The 12,783-nt window shown below is 44.1% G+C and overlaps 1 protein-coding gene across 3 annotated transcripts in view; it reads left to right on the top strand.

The window, feature by feature from the left end:
- LOC119510209 (prosaposin) overlaps positions 1 to 12,783 on the top strand; it is a 33,941-nt gene that overhangs the window by 8,390 nt on the left and 12,768 nt on the right. For all 3 annotated transcript variants that reach the window (XM_037804414.1, XM_037804413.1, XM_037804412.1), the window contains exons 2-4: positions 9,684 to 9,817; positions 11,462 to 11,536; positions 12,023 to 12,148. In XM_037804414.1, the coding sequence (XP_037660342.1) occupies positions 9,684 to 9,817; positions 11,462 to 11,536; positions 12,023 to 12,148 (335 nt within the window). The remainder of the gene's footprint in view (positions 1 to 9,683; positions 9,818 to 11,461; positions 11,537 to 12,022; positions 12,149 to 12,783) is intronic.

Genomic DNA, 12,783 nt, shown 5'->3' with positions numbered 1-12,783 from the left:
TACTGGACAAGGTAGCATATCTGAGGACTCGATTGCCTTCTCCATGTTGATAGTTTCTTGCCCTGGAATGATCTGACTTGGGAAGAAAATGAAAAATCAAGGCTGTCATGGGAGGGGAAAAGCAGGGAAGAAAGAACCTTTGTCTTAAGTGACAGTTTATTGGTGCCAAAGGTGATGGATGTCAGCCTAGAGAGTGTAAAAGCTTCATTGTCACTGATTTTTTTAATGCAGTTTTGTTGAGATATAGTCGCATACCTGTCACCCAAAGTGTACAGTCATTTGTTCACAGTCTCATCATATAGTTTTGCATTCATCACCATGATCAGGTTTTTGAACATTTTCATTACTCCAAAAAATAAAAATAAGAATAACAATAAAAGTAAAAAAGAACACCCAAACATCTTATACCTGCCCCCCCCCCCATTATTCATTTGCTTTTTGTCTCCATTTTTCTACTCATCTGTTCATATACTGGATAAAGGGAGTGTGAGAGTCACAAGGTTTTCACAATCAGACAGTCACACCATAGAAGTTATATGGTTATACGATTGTCTTCAAGAATCAAGGATACTGGATTGCAGTTCAATAGTTTCAGGTATTTTCTTGTAGCTTTTCTAATACATTAAAAACTAAAAGGGATATCTGTGTAATGCTAAGAATAACCTCCAGAATGACCTCTCCATTTCATTTGAAATCTTTCAGCCACTGAAATTTTATTTTGTTTCATTTTGCTTCCCCCTTTTGGCCAAGCACTGATTTCTTTTGTGATGAGACTTCATTTCCTCCAGATTGAGGCAGGCTACCTCTGAGTGCTATTCTGAAATTAAATGGATGGTGTTTTTATTTTGCGATGCCCACTGCTTTCCAAAAGGATTCTTTAAAGAAGAGACAAGTGCTCTTTGTCATAGAATGTGCTATTTGAGTAGTCGGTGGTGGTGTTGAGTGCCATGCATTATCTCCTGCTCTTAAGGGTTTTAAGTGCATGAATTCCTCTGAGAAATGCCTGCGTGCAGGGGACCTGAGGTGGATGCTGCCCTCCTGGGGTTGATCTCTTGGTTTCCTAGCAACCTGCCTGTTGCCATGGCAATGTGTTACCCAGGCAGCAGATCCACTGTCTTGTGGAATGCCTGCCTGCTCTGGTTGTGCTAGGAGGCTGCATGCATTTTCTGTTATATCTTTTTTTGTTTTTGGTAGCCAGGCTTGAAGAGTATTTAGTATGTTACCTAAAATATTCAAAAGGAAAAACATGCAGCAGTATGACTGAATAATAATAAAGGTTGTCTCCTTCCTTCTTGAGATTTTTTTTTTTAGGTTAATTTTTGGAAATCTTTAGTAATTTCCTTGTGGACATGGGCTTTTAAATATCCTCAATGGAAGTGAGCCTAGTAAAGATTCAGCCTTTTGGAGACTAGTGAATGTTGATTAAACTGGTATATTTAGGATTAGGTTTGACTGCAAACAACAGACAAAGAATAACAGCGACTTAAATTAGATAGACGTGCTTCTCTGTCATGGGAAATTCAGGAGCCAAGTAGTCCAGGGCTGGTGTGCTGCTCTCTCCTCCCTGAAGTCTCCAGGGCCCAGGCTCCTTCCAGCTCAGCCCTTTTCCTTCTCATCCAAGATGGCTGCTAAAGTTCTAGCCTGTCTTTAAAGGAAGATGTGAAGGCCTTTGCTTACATCCTATGAGCCAGAACATGGTCACATGGCCAGACCCTGCTCCAGGGAGACTGGGAAATGTAGTCTTTAATCATGGCAGCCATGTGTTGGCTAAAAATCTGTAGTTCTATTCTGAAGGGAGATGGAGAGAGTGGACGTAAGGGAGCAACTTGCAGTTGGATGATAGTTGTTAGCCCCCAAACAGGTTGTGGGGTTTAATTATTTTTTGATTGCAAAGGTAACAAAAGAGGAAAATTAAATAATTCCAAAATATAAAAATTAGAATGTGACTGCCTCCCCTTGTTACTGCCCCTCAAGCCCACCATTAACAGCTGTACAATTAACAGAGAGCTTCCTAAGTACCAGGCACTTGTTTTAATTGTGGTAACATGTATACAACATAACATTTCCCATTTTATCCACTTCCCAGTTTATACAATTCAGGGGTGTTAATTACATTCACATTATTGTGCTGCCATTGCTACTATCCATTACCAAAGGTCCCAGGCACTCTTAAAGTGCTTTCTCATTTAATCCTCACGGGATTTCTGAGAAACAGACACCATCATTGCCAATATTTCACAGATAATTGTGGCGTTAAGTTGTCTGGGTCCTGGGACTACTAAATGGCAGAGCAGGGGTTTCAGTCCAGGTCTGGCTACCCCCAACACTCAGGAAGTAATCACGTTGCTTATTACCACCTCACCTCTCCAGAAAGGGAGAGGTTTTGAAGTAATGCAGCTCTGGAGTGGGTCTTCCAAAAAAGGTGGTGGGTTCTGAAAATATTTTGAACAATGGCAACTTTGTTGGGACTGGAGCTCTTTGCATATTGTTCAGCCTGAAGCACCAGTGGCATGAAACACTGAGGCCCTTCCACCTGCCGTTAGTGTCCTGCAGGGCAATTCATCCTCTCTCGTGAAGAACCACTTAATCAGGACATGGAGGGAGGCACACTCTAAACTCCCTTGGCTTGTTCCAGTGGTCTGTTTCACTCTTCACCTTCAACTCCTGGGTCTTGAATTGAGTAACAGACAACTTAGGCTGTTGGAATATGCTCTCCAGGTCCTTGAACAGACTATTTGCAGAGAAAGCAAACGAGCAACCTCGATTCAGCAATTTATGGAGCACTGTTCTGGGAAAGAGAATGATCAGAGAAAAGATCCCACTGTTGTTCCTGCTACGCTTTTCTTGAGCTTTTACAGTGTGCCAGCACTGCCCTTTGTGTTTTACAATCTTGTTTGATTGTTGTAGACCCCTTGGAGTGGGTTCTAGGATAAGCCTACTTTCCAAGTTAGAAGACTGAGGTCTCAAGGTCACATGATCAGAAGTGATAAAGCTAGGATCTGAACACTGCTCTCTAATTTCAAAGCCAATTTGGTAGGGGAGTTGAGATAAGTGGACACAGAGAAATGGTAAGGACGTAATAGTTGGGTACTCGGGAGTTGAAAGGGTTTATGTATTATGATGTTTTGATTCTCACACCAATCCAGTGAAACCAGTGGCATCCTCTTCATTTTACAGATGAAAAGAGAAGCTCTGGACAAGTGATTTGCCTAAGGTCATTTGGTCAGAAAGTTGCAGAACCAGAAGTGGAGTCAGATCATGTTTTCTTTTCTCTATACCATGTTTTGAAATCCATTTAGATCGTGTGTGAATTGCTATAGAAGCCTCATTCTAAGATGTCACAAGAGCACCCCAGCACACACACAGTACACACACACAGCTGTAGGGAGCTCGCCTTGCACATTTGCTTCACTGAGTTTTTTCTTTAGTTGAGATTGGAGCCAACACGCAAGCCCACAGCAGATGTCAGATCTGTTTGTGGCAGCCATTCTCAATACAGTAAAGTCCCGTTGAGACCTGTTTTTGATAGTGACCTACATGTGGAGTGGTTCGAGAATGTGTCTTTTTTACTTCTAGTTCTGGGAAGTAAACAGGCAACAGAGCGTCCATCCCTTTCCTAAGGAAATACCATTGAAGCCTGAGAGTTAAAAAAAAAAAAAAAAAAAAAAAAAGGAGGCCTGCCTTTCCTTAATGAAACTGTAAAACCCAAGAAATTTGGCATTCTCCTGCAGGGTTTTATTGACTCTGAAGAGGTCTTTTTATAATTGCAGCCTACACCAGCATTTTGCCTCACATGCCCTCTCTTGGACTGGGATGTGCTTGATTTGCTTCAAGCGGTGTTTGTGTCTTAATGTAATGACACACTGTAATCAGAAGTCTCCAGGGGGCCAGGCAAACATTCTAAACTTTTTCTTAGAGGTCAGTGTAGTGCCTCAGAGAGGAGGAAGTTGGTATTTGGGGGCAGAGTGTGGGAGGATGAGAATAGAGATTAAAGCTTTGCTGGGAGCGCATTTTGAGAAATAATGTGAGAAACAAGCACTGTTCCTAAAAGGGAACAAATGCTCACCCGATTGTGGAGAAGAAAAGAATTTATTCACGGTCTTGCAACAACGGGCACCCAACCAAATGTGGAGGTTGGTGCACAGAACAGTAGATTCAGCAGTATTTATTCCCTAAACCTAACTGCAAGTCCTTCCCCTGTTTGTCCATTGGCTGGATATTCCAGAGTTTACATTCTATTGGACAAGCCTAACTAGCCTGGGCAAATTTGAAACATGCAGCCCGCCTAAATTGGAAAGATTTCAAATACTGTGCAAATTTGCAACATTAGGAACCCTTGGAACAAATCACCCCTGACCATAATGGGTATGCCCAGGCCTCTTTAGAGCCAGTCTGGGCTAGTTTGGTAACAAGTTATGAGGCTATTTTGAGAACCTCTATTCCGAGGCTCCACCCTGCAAGGATAGTAGATAGTGGGCGGATATGCAGGGGGACTGACTGGATTACAGTTTGTCTTTTTAACCTTCTACCAATTCCTTAACTGCCCCACCCTGCTAGGCACACCTGTCCTGTGTGAAAGCTAAACTTAATCTCATTCTCACAATAACTCGTCAGAAAATGGTTTAGGGTGATTCTTATATAATGGTTATTTATAAATAGCGCAAATGTCATTTCTCTCATTAAAAGACTTAAGACCTGTAGCCTTGTGATCTTGTAGTTCAGTTTACCACTCCAAGGATCCCTGTTACACAGAATTCTTTATAGGTTGGGCATTTTGTTTCTGCTTGGTTGCTTCCACTGTTGGAGAGGTCATCACCTAAGGTCGTAGTCCACCCACCCTTCCCCCCTTTTTTAAACTTTTATTTTAGTAACTTATGTACAACATAATATTTCCCATTGTAACTTCTTTCAGGAATACAATTCAGTGGTATTAATTACATTCACATTGTTGTAGTACCATCACCATCACTCATTACCAAAACTTCCATTCATCACCCCAAGCAGAAACTGCACTAATTAAGGATTCACTCCCCATTTGTCACCCCTGCCCCAAACCATTCCCTTTCTGTATTCCTGTGATTGGTTGTTAAATATGTTCCTTACTTTGAGCAAGAAGGAGGCAGATCTGCTTTCCTGTAACCTCTACCCATTGGCCTGAGGTCTTTGGTCTGGAACCACACTGAACAAACCTGTTTCCATGTGACAGATGGAAGGTGTCCACATCTGTTAGAAGATGACTGCATTTCTTTGAAACATTCTCTTTCAGTTCAACATTTCCAGTCCTCTTGGGGTCTCCTTGGATTGGTTTCACAAGCCCTCACCTTGCTGACTCTGCTGTGCCCTGATTTGTCACCATCTCGCTGGGAGCAGAGCATTCAGGTGTGATCTGCCCGCTTCCTGTGGCCTAAGCCCTGCCGTCCCCTTTTGCGGGATGAGAGCACTGCAGTTTTTGACCACCATTTCCATCCTTGTGTTGCGTATCTTGCTGTTTCATATCTCTTTTAGCCCCAGAGACCTCACATTTAACCCTGAATTTTATTTTCATGTCTGTCATTCCTTTGGAACCTTTTGGTTTGCCTCTTACTGCTTACTGCCACCATTTCTTGCTTGAACTTTTTTGAATTAGCATTCCAGTTGGGTGCTCGGTCATCTGTATCTCCCACATTCTTTTTAGCTCATCTTCCACACCGCTGCCAGTGTTGTACTTTTAAGGTACGAACATGAGCCTGCTTGTCCAGTTCTGCTCAGAAGGCCCCACTCAGGGTTAATGGCTCCTCTAAGATTGCCCACAGAACGAATCCACCTCTTAGGGATGAGTGTGGTGGGAGAGGCCCTTCCCAGTGAGCATAAGACGTCTTTGCCCTTGTGGCCTGGCTTCTGCCCCTTCTCTTTGCCCCTCTCCTGAAAAGAGAAAGGAAAACAATTTTCCCCTTTGCCAAAAAGAACTGCTCTCCTCACATGTTTGAAGCTCCCCACCCTCCTCCATGTAGCCGTGTTTTGTATTTCCCATCTTTCAGATGCCAGTTCGAATTTCGCTTGGCAAAGCCTCCTCTCCCTTCCCCAGGCTGCTTGCCATTCTCTTTGCTGTCCCCATCTCGCAACCCCTTCCCCATGCTTCTGTTGATTTGCGCATCATACCATGTCACCATTAGCTAGGTGTCTTCTCTCTTGCTTTTAGAGGTCCAGGAGCCCAAGCCTGTTCACCTTGGTCTCCCATGTGTGGGCCTTGCACTTGGCCTGGCCAGTGGGATCTGTAATTGCACATTCATCTAAGTTGTTTATCCACCTGTGGAGAAAAAACATCCTTGCCTCCAGAGCTGTGTGGTTAAAACCACGCCTGTTTTGTGCCCACGAGCCCTGGAAATGGTGTGAGAGTTTTGTGTGTAAATACATTTTCTGGGAAAGGGATCCACGTCCCAAAAAAGTCCTGACCCACTGTTTGCCACACATGCCTGTCCCTGTCAGGAGATCAGCGCTCAGTAAGCACGGGAGCCCCCCGACAGCAGGGAACTCACTGGCACCACCCAGCCTTGCAGCACGTCTCCCAGGGATGTGCAGCAGCCTTTCTCTGTCCTCTCGCTCATCTTAGGCCCTCAGATCTCTCTTGTGTTCCTTGCATCCACAGAACATTTTAATAATATGCACCTTTATAAACCTGGCTTTAGGTTGGAGGGAGATGGGGATGCCTTGCCAAGCACTGAATTTCTAGGAGCTAGGACTGAAGTTTTGTTTCTCAGTGTCCATGCAATGTTTTAGATTTGGACTCCTGATGACTTTACAGGTCTACCAGAATCACCGTGGCATTCCTTTTACCTTTAGCTCTGGAGGAGAGGCTTGCCCACCATGTTCTTAGTTTTTTTTTCTCCCTAAGATTCATTTGGCCAGTGATTAACAGCAACCTTTAGGGATTAGGAAATGACAGCTCTGGATTTATACTAGCTGGACCAATCTCAGATAAAAGGAGGTAGATACCCAAGGATTATTTCAGGTCAGAATAACCAGGCCAAAACAAAGAACAAAATCATTCCTGAAAGTAATTACTGTTTCAAGTTCCTAGGAGTTCCTAGGAGTCGTCAGCCTATGACGACTTTTTTTCTTTTTTGCTTAGAGCTATGATGGTGAGCTGTGGTCCCCAAACCTACAAAGGGAGCTTTAAGTCACTTATTGCCAGTTTATGGTTAGAGACAATATCTAGAGACAATATCAGGCTAAGACGCCAAGCTGTCCTGGACTTGAATGCTTCTCTGTAAGAATGGAGGAAGTGGCCAGGGTTGTACAGAGGCAGTGGGAGGAGAGCAGCAGAGGACCATCTACCTGCCCCTGTGTTTCTTGATGAGTCCTCGCCCTGGGCCCTGGTTTGCTGGATGTCCCATCTCATCCTCTTTCTGGCTTCCCTGTGCATAACTGGAGAGATGTGCGTTGCTCTGCCTGGTTTGCCAAGAGACTCATTTGGTAGCTTCCTGCTCGTTATTTGGGCTTCCTCGTCATAATTTGTAGGTAGAGCCAGGCTGCGTAGCTTGGGAGTACTAGGAGGGCGTGGTGGGAGCTGCTGGGTCTTGGGGCTTCCATTCATGCCATCTCCATGTTCCCCTACTCCTCATAGTCTTTACCCTCAGGAGCTCCCTGGGAACCTCAAACCAGGTGCTGGACCACATAGCTCAGCCCTGTTATGGGTTAACTAAACTGTGAACCACCTGGGGAGCTTGGTACTGTTTTGAATCTGGCGCATGTTTTCCCATGGACACGAGTCCAACAGCTTTTGGAATGTGGCCAGTTGACAGTCGAGTTTGTGAACTGGTCGTGTTTGTGATTTTGGTTACAAAGGCCAGGGAAGGCTGTAAACCTGGGCGGCAGCTTCATAACTCACGCTCTGGCATCTGAAAGGGCACAGGTAATCTGGCTGGAGCTCTCAGGGGACCTGTGGCTCATTCTTTGTGTGAATAGCTTGTGGAACTAATAATGGCAGGATTTCAGTTCCTTCCCTCCTGAGAGGAGAACACCTACCTCCAATATACATGTGTGTGTAGTGTGTGTTAAATGTATGTCGGTGTGTAAAGAGTGGAAGCAACATACAGCATGGCTCTTGTGGCTCTAAAAAGGTTTCTTAGGTGACTGCAGGGTTTTCTTCTCAGCCTTTCTTATTTATAGCTGACCACATTTGTCCCTTGGAAGGAACTTGGCAATTCACTAAGTAGATTTTTTTTATCTTGGTTTCAAATTTAAGTTCTGGTACCTTAGTGCTTTTCCTTTGAATGGACTCCATGGGAAAAGAAAGTTGCTTTAACACTGCTGCTGCAGTTTGCCACTGAGAAATCGGGTATCAAAGCTTGGCCTCATGTCATCTGTTCCTCTGTTTCTGAATAATTGAGTTAGAGGTGAGGTGTGAGCTTGAGGGTCTCCCCCTCATTTTCCTGTTCCAAAATCAAGGATACCATAGACCTGTTTTAAGAAATATAGGCATTCTTAAGGCAGTTTGTAAAATAGTACAAAAAATATATACACACATCATAATGTTGTTAGGTACTACCAAAAAAAAAAAAAAAATCTGGTTCCACCTTGCTTTGTTTTGTGTACTCTTTTCTGATCTTTGTCTATGCAGCACCTGTATGTTTTGATTTTCTCTTCTTAAATTTAGTTTTCTGTTGTATGCTTTGTAAGTATATTTTTCTTCTGTACTGTATCTCAGTGAGAATGCCATTGATTTTTTTCCCCAGTCTTATTTTTGGCCATTCCGATTACATCTTTTTTAGTATTGTAAATTACACACAATATTTGTGCATGTCATATTTTATCTCTGAATTGCTGTTTTGTTCTGGTGTTTTTCTAGAAGTGGACTTACTTTTTGAAGAGGGATTTTTTTTTAACTTCTTAAAATAATTAGCTATGAGCTTTATAAGAATACATCTTTTACTACTGTCACTGTCAGTTTAGGAATTCTTAAACATTTTTCTTTTTTTCTTGGTTCATTTAAATTTCAAAATTTGGTATCTTCTTGATTTTCCCTTGGTTCCAGGTGAAGTTGAACCTTTTGTCTGTACTGTTTCCTAATCCCTTTTTTGTGTGGGTAGCTTCTGCCCAGGTTCTTTCCTCAGTTGCCTCAATAGAGGAAGCTCCTTTTACTTGGTTTTATCTGGACGCATTCACTTTTCACGTACAAGTGGCTTTTATGGCCTTTTCTGCTAGCAGATTTGTCCATGTGCAAAAAAAAGGTTCATACAGTAGAATTAGATTCTTTAAAGTCCTCTTCCACTTGAACAACTTTAAGAATCATTGTTCTGTGTTACGAGGATGTGAACTTTTTGGTGTCTTTGCTACAGATTACATTTTTAAACTTTGGCTGTTTTTCATTCTACAGAAGTTAAAATCTCCACAGTGAAGTCTGTCAGTCTTTTCTCCTGATTGTTTTCATTTCTTCCTGGAAACCTTTCAAGATTACAAAGATGTAAAGACCCGATACTGTTTCAATATAGTTTGAAAGGAAAAAAGTGTACTAGATAAATTAGTCCCTTCCAGCCCCGTGGCTTATATGAAAATACAGCTTCTTGAGGTTTGTTATTTCATGTTGCTGGGTTAGGGGGCCCAGCTAGCAGGTCCAGTGGAAATGCCCTGAAGCTGAGTAGATAAGGAAGGTGGACCTGGTGTGTTGGGAAAGGCCTGCTTCATCTCCTTGGTTTTCCTTGTAGCTGTAGCCAGCCCCGTCCTCGGCCTCAAGGAATGTACCAGAGGCTCGGTGGTGTGGTGCCAGAATGTGAAGACGGCGGCTGACTGCGGGGCTGTGAAGCACTGCCTGCAGACTGTGTGGAACCAGCCGTCGGTGGTGAGTGCCCAGCCACCCCCCATCTGGAGCCCCCGCGCTTCCCAAGGTTCCGTTTGTACTGTCCCCGCTGCTTGTATAGCTTAGGCAGTGCATTGCCACTCAGAGCACTTTCACTTGCCTCGTTTTGTCTGCTCCTCATGGTGACCCCGCGAGGGAGGCAGGGCTTGTCGGCAGTTGTACCCATTTTACCACGGAGGAAATGGAGGATCAGAGAGGTTAAGCTTCTGTTCTCCCAGGGTCACCCAGTCTCTCATGCTGAATGGGCGGGACCACACCTCCATGGAAATTATCCAGCCAGAGTTATCACCCACAGTTGGATGGGCGCATCTCCATGGAAACAGCCTAATCCAGACTTTCCAACTTAACAGTAATACGTTTGCCCCCACAAGATTGCATCAAAGAGCATGGCTTTTTCTGGGGGACATAATATATACAAACCCGTATACCCCTTTTGATATTTGTTCTTCCTTTCCTTCCCTGCCCCTAGATTCAGAACCTAGAGCACACTGGCTGTTATTTTAAAATCTTATTTCCAGCTATAACCAAACTGATTTTCATCTCCATGATGTTGAATATAGTATATTGATTTAATGTGGGATCTGTAACACCGTGGGGAATAAGACAGAAACCGAATGTGCATTCTTCACGCATCCTCAAGCCATTGGGAGACGCCAGAGTTTTGCTGACAGCACCAGCAGAATACAGATGTTGCTCTCTGCTTGCTCTGGGATTTGTTCAGTCTGACAACCAGCATGTGGTACAGTCTGTGTTCGAGCCACATTTGAGTTCTAAAAGTTGTCAGTTTGGCCACTAGAATATCTTCAGTAAGAGAAGAATACTTAAGAATGTTTAGTGAACACAGCTCTTTCTAGAAAAGGATTCTGAATTACTCACTGCAAAATTGCCTCTGTGGCCAAAACTTACTTTCACATTTGGTTTCAGTCTTGTTAATACCGCTTCCTCCTTCCAAGTTTGATGTGTGGCAGGTGAGGACTTTAGATCTTACTGTCTTGATAGTGTGGTCTTGTGGACGCCTGACACTCTTGGTTTGGCCCCGTGTTGGACATTAGCCTGACTAGGTCTGAAGGTTCAATTTGGTTTCTCTAAGTGCAGCTAAGTCCAAGGTTAACTGAAGCCCAGACCTGCCTGGGGGTGGGAGGTAGCTGTGTGGGTGAATGCTCCTGGGTGACTGTGCAGAAGCACAGGGGCTGCCTGGGGCTTGTCTCCTGACTCCATCCACCATTTACTCTGGATGAACCACTTCACTTTTCTGAGCCTCAGTTCCCCCCAAGAATTGTTGTGAGGATTAAGTGGGGAAATTTGACCTGTACCATGTGCAGTGAGTAAGGTACTGAGGGGTCGAGGGCATAAGAAAAATCTATGCATTCCATGGAATCACAGAGTATTCTGGTAAATCACACCTAGTAATCTGGTAAATCCTACCTCCTTGATGTCCCAGTGCTTCTCATTGAGGCTGTGGAACCAGGAGGTCACAGTCGGGGGCCCTTGTGGGACATGACCACTGTCATGTATGTCCCTGACTAGATAAAATATGAAAAACCAAGGTTGTTAATTTCATCTCTGTGGAGTATGAGTTGTGTCCTGCAGATACAAGTATCTCTCCCTCACTTTCTTTCCCTTTAGAAATCCCTTTCCTGTGACATATGCAAGGACGTCATCACTGAAGCTGGCAACTTGTTGAAAGACAATGCCACTGAGGTGAGCTGCGGGAGCGAAGGCTGTGTGTGTGTCACCAGGCACAAGGTTCCTTAGGAGCTGTGACTGGGGGAGGGGCAGACTCAGGAGCAGTGGACTAGGCCCAGGGGTAGGCAGGCTTCTTAAAGGGCCAGGTAGTAAGTAAATATTTTAGGTTTTATGAACTACATACTGCCTTGGTCACATTCTTCTTTTTTTAAATCCTTTAGAAATGTAAAATCATTCTTAGGTCCAGGCTGCACAAAAACAGGCTGAGGGCTGTGGTTTGCTGGCCCCTGGACCAAGTGTTAAATACTCAAGATTAACACATTTTTTTATTGTGTGCTGTGAGCTTTTAGATCATATTTGAATATCTGCTCTCATTTCCCTGTGCCTGTTCCCTAAGGGCTGGCTATTTCCATCCTTCTGGTGTTGTAGAGGGCCTCTTGCTTCAGTCCATTTTCAGGGAAGGGGCCCATCTGATTCTCCCCTTGCCTTGTGTCCGCATAGGTGGAGATCCTTACTTACTTGGAGAAGACCTGTGACTGGCTTCCTAAGCCAAACTTGTCTGCCTCGTGCAAGGAGATAGTCGATTCCTACCTCCCAGTCATCTTAGACATGATTAAAGGACAGATGGTAAGTGATGGGAGAATAGTCTCTTCCCTCAAGGCACTTCTGGGGCCAGGCGGGTACCAGACCAGGCTGGAGCCACAGAATAGAAAGTCACAGATTGATTTCCTCAACCACCCTTCCCTGTGGTTCTGACGGGCAGAAGGTCTTTGGCATAGCAGAACACTGCTCGTAAAGTTAGTGAAAGTCGGATTCTTGCAGGGGAAGAGGTTGGGCAAGTTGTTGTACCCACAGGCTTCTTTTCTAGGGTTGGTGAGGGCTCAGGAAGTGGGAGCTTGTAGAATTGCTGAAGGAATGTAAACTGGCATATATAACATATATAGGTGCCTATTTGATAACTCAGGTCAGATCCTTGACTTTTTTTGAGCAACCAATTAATTTCATTTCTGTGAGTTTATCCTAAGGGAAAGTACCTTGTGGGTTCAGCTACAAAAATGTTCATCTTCCCTTCAATAAGTGTCCACCACTACGTGCCAGGGGCTTGGTATTCTGCAGTGATTAAGGAGCCAGTTTTGTGGAGTCGGGAAAGGCCCTGAGAAAGAAAAGGTGTTTAAAAAACATGCCAGAGTGTTGGAGAAAGGACTAAGGCTTTGGGGAGGTAGACCAAGGTCATGTCAGGCAAGGCCTTTCAGGGATGTTGA

Source organism: Choloepus didactylus, chromosome 15 (genome assembly GCF_015220235.1).
Source record: "Choloepus didactylus isolate mChoDid1 chromosome 15, mChoDid1.pri, whole genome shotgun sequence".
Taxonomy (NCBI): Eukaryota; Metazoa; Chordata; class Mammalia; order Pilosa; family Megalonychidae; genus Choloepus; species Choloepus didactylus.
The sequence above is the reverse complement of the archived record's forward strand: the minus strand, read 5'-3'. Positions and strand labels throughout refer to the sequence as shown.